This window comes from Vespa velutina, chromosome 11, assembly GCF_912470025.1.
Source record: "Vespa velutina chromosome 11, iVesVel2.1, whole genome shotgun sequence".
NCBI lineage: Eukaryota > Metazoa > Arthropoda > Insecta > Hymenoptera > Vespidae > Vespa > Vespa velutina.
Genome location: NC_062198.1, coordinates 2,582,450 through 2,602,449, shown reverse-complemented (window position 1 = coordinate 2,602,449; position 20,000 = coordinate 2,582,450). Strand labels below are relative to the sequence as shown.

The following is a 20,000-nucleotide window of genomic DNA, read 5'->3' as shown; positions in this document are numbered from 1 at the left end:
TAAGTACGTAAGTAATTACAAGATTTTAAGAAAAATAAAGAGAAAGGAAAAAAGACAATGATAAAAAGAACATTGCCTTTATAATTATAATTAAATAACTTTGTGTTGATGGACGTGTAAAAGAAAAGAAAAAGAAAAAAAAAAGAAAAAGAAAAAGAAAAAGAAAAAGAAAAAGAAGAAGTAAAAAGAAAGAAGAGTAGAGAATAAGAAAGACGAGGAATAAAATAAAAGATAAAACGTTCTAATCACTTTCATTTACATTTCGTATATATATGTATGTATGTATGTATGTATGTATCATTAAAACAACAAAAAAGGAAATCGTACGAATGATCGATATAAGAGAGAAACAGAGAGAGAGAGAATGTTAGTCTGACAAGGTCAATTTTTCAAGGGTCATTATTATCTAAACACTTTATATACTCATCCAATATACTTTGTAATTACTCGATGCGTAGATACATATGTACATATGTATGTACATACATATGTAAAGTAACTAAGTACGTACTTGTAATACAGTTTATAAAGTATAAATAGTAAAATACTTACGGAACATGTTATCATCTCGTCACGATCACTTTGACGATATTATAACGTGTTTGGTAATAGTGAAGATCCTTATCCGTGTGTTATGTTTTTATGTCTATCAAAAAAGGGAAGCTTTACATTAAACGTGTATAGTAAGATATGAGGATATAGCGATAGGAACGACGATTTGATAAGCGAGTTAAAACTGTAGTGTCATTACTTTGAAGTATGCCACTCTCGAGAAACACGTGTATACACATATGTACGTAGATATCCTTTTAAATACGACAATGGCCAACGCAACTCTTTGCTTTCGACATTTTTTTCTCTTCTTTTTTTTTTTTTTTTTTTTTATCTTTTTTTTTTTTTTTTTTTTGGCAAGTATCCCGATGTTAGAAATGAAAGTGAGTGCGACAGAAAGATAGATAGATAGATAGAGAGCTGAGAGAGAGAGAGAGAGAGAGATTGCTTAGTTTCGTAGGCCACGTCTGCACTCATCGACACTCGACCCAGTATTCGTAGGAACGTGGCAAAAAGGGAGATACTAAAGGATATATAATACCGTCTACCTACTATAAAATATTTTAGAATGAGAACAAACATCGCTTCGAGCTAAAGAATAGTCAGCAATAATCGAAGGACGAACGATGAAATTTGTATCTTACAATTTTATCGACTTATTATGTTATATATTCATCTATCAATTTGTATATCTGAAAGTATGATATCACTTAAATGACAAATTTTTCATCTTTAATACTTTTATATATATATATATATATATATATATATATATATATATATAATTGATAAAATGATAAAATCGATTGTTTATTTATTAATATATTTTTTTTTTTTTTAATATATTTTCTTGTTTGTGTATAGATATATATGCATTATTCATAATGAATATATGCAATATATTTATTTATTTATTTATTTATTTATTTATTTATTTATTTATTTATTTATTTATTTATTTATTTGTATAGGAAGGAAAAAGTATCTCTAATTAGGTATTTCTTTGCAGTGGTAATAATATAATTAATATTATCGTCATAGTTTCAAAGAGCAATGAATGGTAAACGTTAAGACTTACGTCTAACTCGTTTTTGTTATTAGTCTCAATAGAAATCTATAACAAGAAAGAGTTGAAAGAGTTTTCATTGGTGTTGGTTAGAAATCTTTGTAAAAAGATATTAAATAATTAGAATGTACGCTAATGAACACTTTAACGATCATATCTACTGTATAAATTAGATTTAATATACGCGTGTTTGTTATTTACATATAGTGAACATACATATGTATAAATATTAGATGTACATACGTATGTATATCATATTCTTCATATCATTGAAGATATTTTACAATTTGATAACGGAGAAATAAACAATGAATAATTGTAAAAAAAATTATTATTTGTTTCTTTTTACAACTATTTAAATATTTCCCATTACCATCACGAATTTCACGATATTACCTAGAATTTAATTAATAACTCATCATGAATTATAGCAATACGAATGATTCTCGTGTAATGAAATCAAATAAACTTACATAACGAATGTCGATCAAAGCGATGACGAAAATAAATTAACTATGTCAAATTAAACAAATAATTAACTATTTAATAATTTTGAAAATTCTTTTAATATTTTAGATACTCTAAATTTTAAATTATATTGTTATTTGTTTCTTTATTTAAGATCGTAAAAATGATAGATGAATTATTTACGTAATACTTTAATACTTCAAAGTGACGTGTCTAATTAATTTTAATAAACATTAAATTAATTCGAATGATCGTATAATTCGATAATATTATTTCAGATAAAACTAAATTGCTAATAGTTAGTTAGTTAATTATACCATAGGAGGAGGGATTACTAGTACCAAACAACGTTCAATTTAATGATACGTGTTAGTTGAGTATCCTATAACGATAGATCCCATGCAAGAGATTCAAATCGGTTCATTTCGAAGGTGGTTATTCGCAGGGTGGTCTCCGTTAATTAGAAAGTTCATTAACACGTCGCACTGATAAAGAGAATGTATTCGCGTTTGAATAATTTCGTATTTCGTAATTTCAGCATCGATAGACTCGAAAGTAAAAATTAAATGAAAAAAGAAAAAAGATAACAGATAAAGAGATAAAATGAAAGAAAGAGAGAGAGAGAGAGAGAGAGAGAAAAAGAGAGAGAGGGAGAGAGTCGTAGTACTTTGACCTTGCCTATATTAACTCTCCCATATTTATTTCATTTCTCCAAACGTGTTTTATATATACATCGTATATCTCAAACTCTATTTCATTTTATTTAATTCTTTAAACATTATCAATAATACATTATGTTAAAATTTACTTATATGTTCTAACTAGTTTCTATTCGAAAAGAAGAAAGGAAAAGCAAAAAATATTTATGAACGAACAAACAATTTCGATATTTTCTCTTATTCGTGAAATTTAATATTAAATAAAATCGTGCGATATATGTATATATATATATATATCGAATAGAAGCTAGTTAGAATATATAAGTAAATTTTAACATAACGTTTTGTTTATTGATAATTTTTAAAGAATTAAATAAAATGAAATAGAGTCCGGGAGAAAGAAATAATTTATAAATGATCCTATATACTGTTATCGACGTTATATGATAATTAAGATAATAAATTTTGCATTAGAATGTTTATCAGTTAGTAAATAATTTTCGGTATTAATGGAATCGATGAAAAAAATTTTTATCATACGTAATACGTGTTCATTGAAATAAAATTAAAAGCAAAGTTTAAATAACTCTCGAACTTTGAATATTTGGGACGATAACTTAAAGATCATAAATTTGTATTTGATTATTAATCATTTGTGATTGATGATGAAATAATTTTTATATTATTTGTAAATGAGCTTTTGTCATAGAACACATCGTTGAAGTAAAATTATAGTTAAAGTTTCAATAACTCTTAACCTTTACATACATACGGTGATTGATAGTAATGACCATACATAAGATTATAAGTTAATGTCGAAGTATTGATTGGTTGATAAATAATTTCAATATCGTCCAATCGCATTGAAATAGAATAAAAGTCAAAATTTTTAATAAATCTTAACCAATCGGCAATAAGTTGAAGTAATAATATAAAGGAATAAATTTCTATTTAATTTATTAATCCTTTGATTAGCAAGTATATATTTTCTTTTCAAATTTTTTTTCTTTAAAAAAAGAAAGAAATAAAGATACGTTCGTTTCGATGATATCACGATGGTTTACTTCGAATTAAAGAACAAAGAAAGAGAGAGAGAGAGAGAGAAAATCATCGAACCAAACAAATGTGTATCTATAAAAAAAAATCAATCGTAATAAACAACGAATACATTCAATTGTATATATATATATTGAAATAGAATCTTAAAAAAATATTAATATAAATGATATTCCGTGTAAATATGATAGAAGAAAAAAGGAAAAATAATTAAATATCTTGGATAAGTGAGAAGTGAGAAAAGAATGGAGAGAAGAAAGAAAGAAATAAAAAATCAAAAAAAAAGGAAATAAATAAATAAAAGAGAAGAAAAAAAAGAAAAAGAAAATAAAATAAAATAAAATAAATTAAAATAAAAAAATAAAGAAGGTGATAGCTGACTAAGAGAGGTCTACTGTGTTTCAGCAGCATCCGAATGCAACCAACAGTAGCGAGACGAGCGTGGGTGGTGTATCGGGTGCATGCGGGAGTAGCGGTATGCCAGGAACAGGGGATGCTGGCTGCAGTAGCAGCAGGGGTGGAAGTAGCAGCGGTGCTGGTGGAGGTGCCGGTACAACAGGACAGGGCTGCGAACAGGTCCCATCATCTCACTCGACCAGGGAGAGCCACGCCAAGTTCAGGCACGGCCTACTACAGCTTATGATCCATACGATCGATCCGCTCCACGACGGTCAGTCCCGCGCCGGTATACCAACTCCACACTCTATCACTCTCGCTTGCCAGCTTTCTTGCTTTTTGCTTAAAACAATGCACGCTCTATATTTTTTAATTTTTCTTTTCTTTTCGTTTTTTTTTTCTTTCCTTTTTTCTCTCCTTCTTCTTCTTCTTTTTTTTTTCTTTTTTTTTTTTTTTTGTTATTGTTGTCGTTATCGTTGTCATAGTTCTTTTTCTCTCTTCTTCCTCCTCACCTACTTCTTCTTACTTCATCTTTTTTCATTCTTGAGATTTTCTTCTTTACCTTTACTATCTCCTTTTTTTCATCTGTCTGTATGTCTGTTTTTATCTCTCTCTCTCTCTCTCTCTCTCTCTCTCTCTCTCTTTCTCTCTTTCTCTCTCTTTTGCTGCTTTTTACCTTCTTTTGTACTCATTCCTATCTCTATCTCACACTTTTTCTTATATACCCCACTTTCTCTTTTACCTTTTCTCTATCCTCATCCGTCTATCTGTCCATCTGTATATATCTATCTCTATCTAGTCTTTCTTCTTTTTTTTTTATTTGTCTTCTTTGTTCTCTTCCTTTTTTGTTTCGCCTTTCTTTCTTTTTTTCTTTTTTTTTCGAATCACCTCATCCTCGTTCCAAAATCTTTATCCTACGACGCTCTGAGCTTACGCAGTTCTGCGCAAACGCACAGCACGCTGCGTTTGTTCGTTCGAAAGCATCTTGAAAGTTGTCATCGGTCGACTTTACCAGGTACATATACATATATATATATATATATTTTTTTTTCTCTTCTTGTCTTTTTTTTTATCTTTTCTTGTATTTTGATCATGAGTAGTACGTACTGTTGTATTATCAAAGAAGGATTTTTTTTTCTTTTTTTTCAAATTCCCGTAGATCGTTGCGTAGAGACCCCTTGACTTGTATTATATTCTCTTCGAATTAATAATAATCCAGTTTTAATTGTCGATCAACGCATATATTTTTTGATCCTTGCTATAATGATTTTGATCTATTGATTTTTAAATTATTTATTTACGTATATATATATATATTTTTTTATATATTGATTGTATTTGATTTGAATGGAATTATAATCGAGTTAACTAGATTATTATCGGTATGTAATTAGAATAACAATTTATAAAAAAATATTTTAGTCCTTCCCCCCCAATTTCGATAAAACGTTGATTCATAATCGTGAATTCAATAATTTTAATTCATTATATAAATCATTTACATTCTTGTATGTATATATACATTGTATATATGTGTATGTATATATATATATATATATATATATATATATATATATATATATATTTATTACTCTCGTATATTTCAAGATAGTTGTGTATATTCGCCATTTTATCGACGAGCGTTTAAAAAGCGTAGATTAAAATTCAACCCTGACGAAAGAAAATGCAACCTTTCGCAATTTCAACCCTATACAATCTCTCTTTTATATCTGTCTTTCGTTCGACTACGATAATAAACGTCAGCTGAGCTTTCTGAGCTTTTGAATAACGAGTCTCGTACAAAGTAAGTTATATATGTATGTACATATGTAAATATGAATATATATATATATATATATATATATATATATATATATATATAACGAACCAACGAGAGTCGGAGTGCGATCATTTTCAAGATATAATTGGGAAAGTTTTGTAACGCCTTTATGAAATTTGTAACCGTCCATGCGATCCCATTATGTTCTAGTTTGTTACCGAGATGTACACTTATGTACTCATTCCAAGATAAATATTGAATTAAATAAATCAGATTTCTATGATGTTGCAAATATTAAATATAAAATTTTTATTTATTTTCTAAAAAACTACATATATATATATATATATATATTCTTTTTGTATATATTTTTTATATTGTATTAAAAAATTATTAAATATTTATTAACCAATATTGTTAAATACTAAAATAGACACGTTTATATCTAATCACAAATTATATAATTCATAATGTATATACATAGCATATATATTTTATACATCACATATATTGAAGGTCAATAATCTTAAAATACCGACTTAAAGAATTGAATTTGATCGAAAATTTGAATGGACTAAAATAACTTTAGAATTACTCTGATCTTGTAAATTTAACAAGATATAAAATTTTATTATTAATTTTTAGAAATACACTACATTTTTTTCTTTTTTATTAATTAGAATAATTTTTTATTAATTAATGAATATATATATATATATACATATAATATAAAAATTAAATTTCATTTTATTGAAATGGCACAATACAAAATATGAAAAATAATATTACGTATCATGTATCTTGTGGAATAGAAGGAGGTCAGTAAATTCAATAATAAATTAAATAGAATTTAATCAAAAATTCGAATAACAACGGAATAAATTTCGTCTCGTATTGGCCAAATAGAAATCTTAATCCACCTAGGAGTTAGATTATGTATGTAATCTCTAGATAAAATTGATTTTGGAGTCGGTTTAACGTATTAAAAGGAAGGTGGTAGTGGTGGTGGTTATATAAATGGGTCAGGTCAGGCTGTCGTGAAAAAGAAAAGGCCGATCGTCAATTAGACAAAGCTTTCATGAGAATCTTCTCAGGAACGATTCTACGTATCCGAGTTGAGGAGAACATGAAACCATGCGGAAGTAACATATATTGACGAGTTCTTCGTTCTCTTTCTATTCCTTCGTATGCCTTCTCTTTATTTCTGTCTATCTATCTATATATATATATATATATATATATATATATATATATACACACGCATACATACACAGGTGTATCTATCTCTATCTCTCCCTTCTATTCACCCCATCCCTTTTCGTCTACCACGAAAGTGGAAGAGAATCTTCTCGTGAAAGCACGTCATTAATCTCGATTGCGTGGGAAATGTTCAATACCTGTTAAAAGAGAGAGAGAGAAAGAGAGGGGGAGGGAAGGAGAGAGAAAGAGAAAGAGAGAGAGAATATGTGTACACAGACATATCCGTGAGAGAGTGAAAAACGCTCGGGAAGTGATCTCTTTCCGATGGGAAGAAGGAGAATAAAAAAACAAGGAAAAAAAAGAGAGAGAGAGAGAGAGAGAAAAGGAAAAAAAGGAAATGAAAGGAAAAAGAAAAAAAACAGAGGAGACTAGATGTATTTCCTATTTTCTTCCTTTTTTTCTTTTTTTTCTTTTTTGTTTTTTTTTCTTTTTTTTCTTTTTTCCTTTTTCTTTTTTCTCCCTTCGTCAACGACATTTTCACGAAGACCATCGAGAAGGAATGAAACGAGAACGAATGACGAATTGATAAATAGAAATAAGACGCATTGACAGAGATGAATATTCTATAGCTTTTCGTAGCTCAAACGAATTTGTAAAACGCGTTTTGAGTACATCCGGAAAAGTAGTAGTGGATTTATCTTTGTATCTGTGTTCGTGCCTATCTCTCTCTCTCTCTCTCTCTCTCTCTCTCTCTCTCTCTCTCTCTATGCGTGCTTGTGTGTGTGTGTGTGTGTGTGTATAAATGTGTGTATCGGGACCCTGACCTAGAAAGCTTCGTGTATCGATCGAAACTAGCGAATCCACGTTCTCGTGGGCTTGCCTTCCTTTTCCCTTCCTTTAACTTCATGCCTTTAACGTCATCGAGACACCACGCTGTGCTGACATTCGAGATAACACTGTCACCGACAAAATTCTCTCTCTCTCTCTCTCTCTCTCTCTCTCTCTCTCTTTTACTCTTTTTTTTTGGCCTATCCCTTTTTTAGAGTTAAGAAGAGGTAAGAGGGTTGAATTTGAAGGAAGTAGCTCTCGCCAACGATCCTGTGGTAAGCCGATCGGAGCTTCTATTTAATCCAGATTTCAACCTCCCCGCCTCCCCCCAACCCTTTTTCAGTCCTTTTTACAACGTTGGACTCTTCTCGGTCGATGCTTTTAGTCTAGGCCACGAGACGTTCCACTTTCAAATCAACAGTCATTGTCAAATAAATTCTACTTTACGTATATGTATATATATATATATATATATGTGTGTGTATGGGGGGGGGGGGAGAAGGAGAAAGGTGGATGGGTGTGTCCCATGTTAAGTAATGTCAATTTTAATTATCGATTGAAATTTTATTTATTATCTTGTCATTCTTTCTTTTTCTTTTCTTTTTCTTTTTTCGAAATTGTACAATATATTCATTCAAGTGAAGAAGAATTCTTTTTTGAAATCGTACAATGTATTCATTTACTTGTAAAGATTTCTTTTTTCTTTTTTTTCTGTTATTCTTTTTATGAAGTCATACGTTGTAAACAAAAGTTTGACGAAATCCAAAAAATATTTGGATTCAATTTCTTTCCTTCGCGTTTTTCCTTTCTCTTTTTTTTCTTTTTTCTTTTTTTCTTTTTTTAATTCGTAAAACACGTTCGTTTGACATTGAACATTTTTTTTTTTTTTTTTTTTTTTTTTATAAAGATCATAAAATATTTTTTAATTCGCTTATTAAAACTTGATCATTTTAAAAAAAATCGAAATGAACTCAAGAAAGATTGAGAAATTTTTCGGGGGAAGGAAGGAGATGGAAAATAATAATAATAATAATAATAATAATAATAATAATAATAATAATAATAATAATAAAAGATAAATTTATTGAACAATAAATCTGACACTTCGTGACACTCTCGTGAATGCTTTATTAATTATCGTTTCTTTATCTTTTTTCTTTTCTTTTCTTATTTTTTTTTTTTTTTTTTTTGGAGATCGCAAGAATGACGTAACGCAACGTTAAGTAATTACATAGATCGAAAAAGGTAACCTGCCTACTTTTCTAATTTTCCAACCAATCGACTTGGACTTTTCGTGGAGTAGATCTGCTCTCTGACTTTAATCCGTCGTTATTAAAGTGTCAGTTCCACATTTAGACGTGAAATCTTTCATGCGGAATGTAAACCAATCAGAAAAAGAGAGAAAGAGAGTGAGGTCACGAAGAAAAAGAAACTACGAGAGTTTGTACTTTAGCGAATGTTCGTTATGTTCGTCTAGTAAAGTAAGTGACATTTATCTGAAAATTTTTCGAGCAGCCATGATTACTGGCTTTGTAACGAGTTAAGAGTTACAAGTTCCAAAATCTTAAATGGGGTGAAGTTTAATCATATGATATCCGCGTACCTGTACGTGTATAAAAGGGATGAATTATCTATATAGGATGAATCATGTTAGATGAGATAAAAAAAATTGAAAAAAAAAAAATGAATTGATCGTAGTAAGCTGATTTATAAAAAAAAAAAAAAAAACAAAAAAAAGATAAATAAAATAAAAAAAAAGGTACAAATAATCGAATACAAGGTAGATCGTTCGAAAGAAAATTTTCAAAATTCATCGACTTGACGATGTTCTTGAATTAATTAACATCTAATCGTGTTAACTTGATTCTGAAATTTTCACGGATCGTCGAACGACAAACAGCGATCCTTTTTCTCTCTCCCCCTCCCCTCCCCCTCCCCTCCCCCTCCCTCCTTCTCTCTCTCTCTCTCTCTTTCCTTCCTTTTCACTTTTTTTCTTTTCCTCGTGACCTCCATTTTCTCCATTCATGCGAATTTTTTTTCTACATCCTTCTCGACGTTTCTCGTTAGCATACGATGAACGGAGTCGACGAATGTAACGAAGGATAGGACTAAAAAAAGAAAATCTAGAGAACAATAGACAAATGGATTTGTTCCGTTGAATAAGAATCAGTATATACGATTGATTAAAATAGTAAAATTCACATACACAGACTCAAGACGATGAGTGAACTAGAAAGAAAGGAAAAAAAAGAAAAAAAAAGAAAAGAATCCCGTCAAAAAAAATTCACTTCCATTTATTACTATTTATTAATTAAATATACATCTGATTATTAATAATTAATCGAAGTAAAATTTACTTAATATTTAATAAAATATATATATATATATATAGTTTCTTTAGTAATAATAATTTTTGGTATATATAAATTCCTATATACTTTCAAATACTCATAAACGTGTTTAAAATAATATATCGCAATAGCTTTTCAACACGAATTTATACTCGATCTCTAGTGACTACTTTCCATTCGCATAAGCGAACACGTCGAGTGTCTTAACATTGCCGAAATCAACGCATGAGATGACACTTCCCTATTCTCTCTCTCTCTCTCTCTCTCTCTCTCTCTCTCTCTCTTTCTTACTCTCTCTACTTATCCACATATCTTTCTATCTATCTATCTCTGAGGAATAATGTTAACAAACGAAGCCAAGGTGTTCCCTAACTTGTGTGCAATTTACTTTGAACAGTTTGAACTTAGTGAGCGAAATGCTCTTTGAGGTTTAAGCCTGAACCTCAGGAGTTTCCTACGATCTCTATTTACGTAGTTAATTACAACTAATTGCTTTTCGGCTACTTATCTCTCTCCCCTCTCTCTCTCTCTCTCTCTCTCTCTTTCTCTCTCTGTTTCTCTGTCTATCTATCTCTCTCTTTCTCTCTCTTTCTCTTTCATTAGCTTCCATTGTCTATTTTATCTATCACATTTACTTACTCAACATTTCTATTTATCTACTAAACAAGTATAATGGAATACTCTAATCTAATCTATCAATTAAATATTATTTTATTTTCATATTAATAGTTTTTATATTAATTATCCTGATAAGTAATTATTTAATTATGATGTTTAGACAATATTAATAATTAAAGAAAATGTTCCAAGAGAGAAAAAAAGAGAAGGAGTTATTTAATTTAAATTGGATTATAACTTTGACATGGATAACCAATAAAATTTCGATTAATCTAATCTGATCCAAATTGATGATACAATTAAATACATTTTAATTTCCATTACTAATTACTTTCTATTAATAAATCTCATTAATAATTAATAACTCGTGATATTTCGATAATATTAATAATTGAAAAATTTTCGAGGTGGGTATTATTTCATTTAAATTGAATGATAACTTTGACAAGGATGACCGATAAAATCTTGATTATACTAATCTGATCTAACTTGATATTACAATTAAATGCACCTTGATTTTCATATTAATTGCATTTATTAATAAGTATCCCGGTATTAATAATTAATAACTTTTGTATGATATTTAGATAATCTTAATAATTGATGTTAATCTTTAGAAAGATAGACGGAGGAAAAGAGAGAGAAAGATATATATATATATATATATATATATATATATATATATATATATATAATTCATTTAATTCAGATCATAACTCTGACAAGGTAAGCCAATAAAACCTTTTCTACTTTTTTAAATTTAAGATCGTCGGCATTGCAAGAGTGAAAAGTTCTTCGTTCGTACTTCAGACGCACTCGTAGTTACGGCAAGAAAACAAAACTAGTGTTTACCTTGATAGAACGTCGGAATGGTGTTAGTAGTAGTAGTAGTAGTGTATATATATTTAAATATATATATATAAGTATATATAATAGTTCACGAATAACGGGGCATTGTAGTGTGCGAGCATTCGTTTTAAGAGCAAGTAGTACTTGCAATTGGTGTTGTACGAAAGCGGCAAACGTTAGGTTTAGTCTATCAATCAAACGGACTTTTGCATTAGAATTAGCCTCTTGTGCCCACGCGAGGCCTTCAGTAAAATTCGATACTCTTGGGAATAAAATTACCGGATATCTAAAGATCGATATGTCGTTTTTAGTTTCTGCCATTTAAACGATCAAATATCAAAAATTCTGATTGACGTTTATTTTTTCTACGTTCCTTTGTTTCTTCTTTTTCATTCTTTTTTTTTTTTTTTGTGTTTTATTTTCAATTCTTCTTTTTCTTTTTTTCTTTTTATTTCTAACAACGATTCGCAAATTTTTCAAGCAATTTACATTTGCGACGTTCGAACGTTTATATATGAATGAATAAAAAAAAAAAAAAAAGAAAAAAAAAATAAAAAAGAACGAAGAAAAAGAAACAGAAGGAAAAAGGAAAAATCTTATCTCACAATAATATCGTTTAACTTCTTTTTTGTTATTTTTTTTTTTTTTTTCTAATAACATTTCCATTGAAACCTACTCGCACAATTGTGTTTATTTTCTACATACGTTTATGTCATTGATATACTTTTATACTAACCTAACGTAAATACGTAGTATATGAGTAATATCAAAATAGAAGAACATATATATCATGTTCATCGACTCGGGAGAAATGTTATTCCTCATCTGTCTTCTAATACACACGATAAGAGGACATTTGTCAGTTGAGAATCAACCATCTTCGAGTAAGGATTATCTATAATTACTAAAGGGATCGAATCGGATGTCGGTTAAAACAATATTTATCATTAACCAAGGAAACGATATTTTCAAGGTTCCTTTGACCATACCTGTCGTCATCATTGTGAGAAGTATATTACGTTACAGAAAATAAAGACGAAAATAACGTGAGAACGTCTCGAGAACGTGCTAATAAATCCAATTACTTTTTACCTCTCGCTTGTCGGAGTGCTTGAGAAAATGCGACTAACGATTCTCTCTCTCTCTCTCTCTCTCTCTCTCTCTCTCTCTCTCTCTCTCTCTCGAAGAAAAAAAAAGAAGAAGAAGGAAAGAAAAAAGTGAAAAAATAGATAAAGGAGGAGGAGGAGGAGGAGGAGGAGGAAACGTTACGTCTTCTTCGTTTAATTAATTTTTCCTTCTCGTTAATCAACTAGTCGTCGTCACTTTCTTAATTTCTTTCCCTTTCGTTTTCTTTTCTCTTTTGTTTTTCTTTTTTTCTTTCTTTCTTCTTCTTTTTTTTTTTCTAATTCCTTAGATTTGGAATCTCGAATTTTTATCAAGCTCCATATTCTTTTTGGTCGAGAAACGTGTTAACCCTTTTCTTTTTTATCTCTCATTCTCATCTCTCTCTCTCTCTCTCTCTCTCTCTTTTTGTCTCTGTCTTTCTCTCGGCGTCTTTGTCTTTTTTTTTTTTTCTTTTTTCGTCAAACTTAGAAGTCGATACAAAACATATACATAAATACAAACATATATGTATGCTGTATATATGTATACACATAATATACATGTACATGCATACATATATACATATATATATATATACATATGTATATGTATATGTTCATCGTGCTTTGCCATCTTGACTAGAGTTCTACGTCTTTCTTTTCTCGCCTCGTTCATACCTTCAGGGATGAAGGCCACTCTCACGTTGGCTTTTTGTGTTTGACCTACTACTACTACCACTACTACCACTACTACTACTGCCATTACTACTATCAACACCACCCACTACCACCACCACCAATCTCAACAAGGATTGGCCGGATGTGCGATTGGTCGAAACTTCTACAAGAAAGGGTAACTGGCGAATTAGATACCTTTTCGAGCTCTTTAAAGAACAATACAAAGAACTTCTCTCTCTCTCTCTCTCTCTTTCTCTCTTTCTCTTTCTTTCTCTCTCTCTCTCTGAGTATGTGTTCTACATCGATTTGTTCTTAAGATACATTAATAAGTCCATTTTTTTTACCTTCCCTCTTTCTTCTTTTTCTTTTTTTTTTTTTTTGTTTGTATTTCAACAATCCACGAATTGAAAGATAGTTCGAAAAATTATTCATTTTCGACGATCTTTATAGGATCAAGGAAAAGCATTAAGGAATATTTTCAGAATGTCGATACATTAGAAACTATGTATAGAACTGTATTGTGCGATTTTAAGATATTTTCACGTTGTTCAAACACGTCAGAATTCTTTAGCATTTCCTTTTCGCATCGTTGATTTCTCTTTTCTTCTTCACTCTCTCTCTCTCTCTCTCTATCTCTTTCTCTCTCTATCTCTATCTCTCTCTCTCTCTCTCTCTCTCTCTCAGATTGTTTTTCTTTTAGCAAAGTAAGGATTGGATGAAGCTTGAACGAGTCATAGTAACTGACAAATTCGAAACTTCTTACAGTTGTTCCATGAGAGAAGCGAACTGAAAGTAGAGTATCCTCGATATTCTTCGACACGTGTTACACGAGAATGTTGAATAGAATAGGGCCGATAGTTACAAGGTCGTATACTCGAACACAATCAGATGAAACTTTAAGAAAATTAGATATCTTATTAAAAGTAAATTTTCTTCGTCGCTAGAGAAAGAGAGAGAGAGAGAGAGAGAGAGAGAGAGAGAGATTTCTATTCTTTATTAAAAGAAATTATATACACAGGATTATCAATGAGTGAGTATCATCTGATTGATTTTAATGCAAAACAAAATTTCTCTGGCATACTCTCCTTTTTATTAATTAGAAACAATACATTAGTTGATAGAAACAAAATCATCCGATAATATATATATATATATATATATAGATCTATGTACTATTAATGAAAGAAATATTCAAAGATTTTTGTTTTTTGGTTTTAATTAATAATGAATTTGTTTAAACCATTGTTATCTAATACTGAATCTACAAATATTCATAAAAAAATTGAACGATCCTAAAGTGAGTTAAAGATTTGTTTTTTTTTTTTGTTTTTTTCTTTTCTTTTTTTTTTTTTTAAGATCTAACCAACGAGCAATTGGGAAAAGTGTTAACAAAAATGTATTGTATTGATTGTTTATTTATTTAAATATAAAGTATGACAAAATTTCTATTAACTTATTGTCATCGATTTGATACGTATGAATATGAAATTAAATATGATAAAAAAAATATTCATTCGAAAATTTAAAATCATTTTTCAATATTAATTTCTCTGATTCACACACACACACACACACACACATATATATATATATATATATATATGTGTGCGTGTATATGTATATGTATAATTAGATATTTATTCTAAGTATCGTCTTTATAACTTTATAATTCATTTTTACGCTTGAACAACATCCATACGAAACGGCTTTTAGCAATTAGTCGGAAAAGGGATATTGTTAAAACGATGCTGGATATCCGGTCAGTCGAACGATAATCGACAGTTCACGTGTAAATGAGGTAACTCGTGATTAAAGGACGAACGTGGTTACAAATTTAGAAGCGAAAGAGACGCAAAAGTGCCGTCGTTTCTCGAGTTTAACTAATTAAAGTAGGACTCTCAATAGGTATCCATACATCGATCAGTTCGTATTTATATACATATATATTGTCTACATGTGTCTTATCGTGAGAACTTGGACCTTTAACGCGTTAAGGGACATTACGAGGGCTCTGCTTTGTCATTTTTAAATATAACATTAATAATCAACCGATAATAATGATTTAATATGTTAGATCTTTTTTTTTTTTCTTTTCTTTTCTTTTTTTTTTTTTTTTTTTTTTTTTCTTTTGTAACTAGTAACTATTAATTAGTAATATTACGAATGTTTGAACAATTAACGGTAATAATATCCCTTAATTACATCTAATAATTCTAATGCTAATACGTTTGATAATTCTAATTCGTTTATCTCTATAATTTACTAATTTTTATTTATTTTAATATCAAACGTTTTAACAATTTTAAATTCTTCGATATTTATCTTATCAAATTCGTAGAATAATTTGAATAATTCTAATGGATCGAGTATTTTAATAATTAAAATTAATTGTCATATCATTTGTCGACATTGATCTATATTTATTTTATTTATATATCATATCTATTTATCGAAAGTAATTTTTTCTAAACAGGATTTAGGAGAAAACAAACAAGCAAACAAACAAGTAAAGCTTTGCACACTTTGCACGAAATGATTCGAGCGAGTTAATCCGATCGTAAGGGATGAAACCTAAACGTCGTTCGCGTGGAAAGCATCGGTCGTTCTCGTAGCACGCTGCCATAAGTCGTAGACAAGTGACACGTTCGTTTGAGCATAACATCGAAAGAAATTGCATTAACATTTTGCTATTTTAACAAATTTATATGAATTATCCTACTTTTCATTATTTCATAATTATCAATATATTAACAATTTATTATTATTTGTTTAAATAATTAACAATCATAACAATACATTAATTATAATGAGAAGTATTACACTTTTCTAAAATTTTTCTGATGAAACTAAAAATGTTGAATCAAAAATTATTAAAATATATATATATACGGGTACTCGTTGAAGTGACAAAGTTTTAATTAATTGATCGAATAATTATTGAAAAGAAAAAAAAAAGAAAAAAAGAATATTCGACAGATAAAGTAAATATATTGGGATGTTCATTGAAATTTCAATATTGATTAAAATAAAACGAAGTTATAATTAGTACTTACATAATGACCGTGGCAATCATTTTCATATATTTTACATCGGTCGCTAGCTTTTGCATGGCTTTTCCTAGCATGCCTTTAACAACATAAGGGGCCTTGTAGGTAGTATAGTTAAAGCGATTGATATTGATATCAATAAAAATCGCTCGAGGGTAGGTTTTGAGTAGATTAGAGTAATATAGTAGTACAGTATTTTTCAGATTTGTCTAACTCGTTATTATAAAACATGGAAGATCATAAAGAAAATTTATGTCGAAAATATTAGAAAAAAAGTGATCTTTTTAAGAGATATTGTAAAAAAAAGAAAAAAAGAAAAAAAAAAAGAAAGACAAAAAAAATATAAAGATTCTATCAAACTATAATCTAATATAAACTAATTCCAATGAGATAGAATACCGATTTAATCGATAAAATTTTTTTTCTTCCATGTCAATTCTTAATTTACATTCTTAAATAATACCTACGTATATTTCCTTCGAACTGTTCGGTTATAAGATTGTTATGTATGTAATAAAAAACGAAAAAAAAAAAAAAGAAAAGAAAAAAATAAAAATAAAAATAAAAAAAAGAGAGGAAAAAAAAAATACAATGCAAATAGCAAATATATTTTTTTCTATCTCTTTTATCTACTAATAAATTTATCGCTGACGATTAATAGACAATATGAAAAACACTGTTGTAGAGGGTTGGGGTGGGGATGGGGTATGTTTACGCTCCGCTGTTATTAACCTGCAACATTCTTGTACATTATTTAGGTAAGGTGGACGAAAAAGCAACGCAGCTGCACGCGATAGCGTCTTTGAAGGTGCTACTGGATGCAACGAGGCCTCACAACGGTGCTGCGACCTCGACAGCGGCCCATTATTCTGGTGCATCCTCCAAGGAGACTACCCTACAACTTCAACAGGGTTCTCAGGGTACCACAACGACCACCACCACGACAACTACCACTGCTGGCACCACAGCTGGCATTCAGGAACTTCCAAACGGCGGTATAGCTGCCGGTCTCGACGCCGGCCTCGAATCGGTAATTCTTAGATGTATACCGGGTGTCAATAATTTGTTCTGATCGTTTTACATATCAATATATTTTTATCTTTAGCCAACGACGAACTATAAGTTAAAGAAAATTATTTCTGCTTTAATAATCCAAGCACTATTTATATTTATACACTATTATTATTTACTATTTATTTATTTATATTTAAACACTATTATTTAATTAGTAATCGTTTCTTCCTTTTTTTTTTCTCTTCTTTCTTTTTTTGTTTTTCTTTTTTTTTCTTTTTTTTTGAAGTTTAAACTTTCATTTATTTAATACTTTGCACTTTAAAGGTCTTTAAACGGATTCATTTGATCGATCAAACGAAACATTCGAAGAGAAACAGTTTTATTTAAAGTACATGTGTATAAAAGCAAAAAAGAAATCAAATAAATCAGAGAGAGAGAGAGAGAGAGAGAGAGAGAGAGAGAGAGAGAGATAGAGAGAGAGAGAGAGAGATAGAGAAAGATAGAGAGAGAAAGGGAGAAGAGAGAGAGAGAGAGCTAAAAGAAGAGAACAAACACACAATATATATATATAATTATACTGCTAAGGCTCAAAAAAATAAAAGTTTTATCTCTAAAATAATTATTATCCGACGTTTCGATAGATCTCCAATGAATTTACGATTCGACCTCTTTTTTCTTTCTTTTTTTTCTTTTTTTTTTTCTTTTTTGTAACTTATTTCTATTTCCCGATACTTTTGTTTTCATTCGTTTCTTTTTTTCTCTTTTTTCTTCTTTTTTTTTCTTTTTCTTTTTTGTCTTTCCTTTACACGCAACAGTTCCACGCGACCAAAAATAAATCATTGAAATTCTAATCCAAGATCCGAGATTAATTACATCAGACAATGCATAGCTTTCTAATAAATCGTTATAGGATCGAACTAGGACACCCAGTATATGTCATCAATCAGTACGTACTTCGAATAGTTTTCCCGCCTGCTAACATTCCTTCCTTCCTTCCTTCCTTCCTTCCTGTTTCCTTAAAATATCCTTCGTAATGTCTCACGTGACCAATCTTCATTCTTTTTCTTTCTTATTCTGTATGTAGAAATATGAAAGTGGATTGGTAAAAGAGACCGAGAGAGAGAGAGAGAAAGAGAGAGAAAGAGAGAGAAAGAGAGAGAAAGAGAGAGAAAGAGAGAGAAAGAGAGAAAAGATGATAAGAGAGCGAAGGGAGAAGTTAAAGAAAAAGGGAGGTTAAAATGTTGAGGGGAAGAGAGTTGGAGAGGGGGAGGAAGATTAACGTGGATAGGATACTTCGCTTATTCGTTTGCTAACGACAACGAGGTCATTGGGTCAAATTGAAAGGCATTAAAAGTAAACTTATTTTTAAACTGCGTTATGTATGAAGAGTAGGAGGAGGTTGTTAGGAGGAGGGGAAAAAGAGGAGGAAGAGGAGGAGAATGCTTCGTTATTCGCAAACGAGAGCATCGTTTGACGTCAAACTCTTGATATCTTTCTCGATGTTGCGTGAGAGTGCTCTCTCTCTCTCTCTCTCTCTCTCGTTCTCTCTTTCTCTTTCTTTTTCTTTCTCTGTGTGTGTGTGTCTCTCTCTCTCTCTCCCTCTCTCTCTCTCTCTCTCTCTCTCTTTTTTTTTCTCATAAGGAAATGCGTTACTACGAGATATAAAGAATGGTTCGAGCTACGAGCTATAATCGCTCGTTTCTCAGCCCTTTAACATTTTTTCGAACGATCGATAAAGTGCATTTAGAATTCTCTAGTCAATTATTCTCATTTTATATCGAGCAACCGAACGGGAGTACTTTCACGTTAATCGTCGGTACTTATCAACGTATCAAAGGGATATTTCGTTCTTTTTATTTTTCATTTTTTATTCCTTTTCTTCTTCTTCTTCTTCTTCTTCTTCTCCTTCTTCTTTTCTCTTCTCTTCTCTTTTATTTTGATTTAATTTTTCAATTAAAAAAAGATTAATGAAGAATTTTGTTGATTTATTAACAAAACTCGAATGGATTTGCTTTGTTTTGTCTTCTTTTTTTTTTTTTATTTTTTTTTTTATTTTAATGTTTTCTTTTCTTTTTTTCTTTTATTTTTAATTTCTGAAAGCATTAATCAGAGAAGTATCGATAAGGAACATGTGTTGTCTGGTCAATAATGTCCTTGTACTACTTAGATACTAAGGACAAGTGCAAATACATATATCGATTTGGGAAATAAGAAAAAAGAGAGAGAGAGAGAGAGAGAGAGAGAGAGAGAGAGAGAAAGAGAGCAAATAAGAGAGAAAATAAAAAGATTTATAAATTCTTATAATTGTTATAATAATTATTGTCTGCGATGTTGA

At 29.8% G+C, this 20,000-nt stretch overlaps 1 protein-coding gene across 6 annotated transcripts in view; it reads left to right on the top strand.

The window, feature by feature from the left end:
- LOC124952852 (sodium/potassium/calcium exchanger Nckx30C) overlaps nucleotides 1-20,000 on the top strand; it is a 55,865-nt gene that overhangs the window by 20,885 nt on the left and 14,980 nt on the right. For 2 of the 6 annotated variants that reach the window (XM_047503354.1, XM_047503351.1), the window contains 2 exons: nucleotides 4,210-4,486; nucleotides 17,410-17,681. In XM_047503354.1, coding sequence (XP_047359310.1) covers nucleotides 4,210-4,486; nucleotides 17,410-17,681 — 549 coding nt within the window. Of the gene's footprint in view, nucleotides 1-4,206; nucleotides 4,487-17,409; nucleotides 17,682-20,000 lie in introns of all 6 variants that reach the window. The other 4 variants (XM_047503353.1, XM_047503350.1, XM_047503356.1 and 1 more) reach the window with 3 other exon arrangements.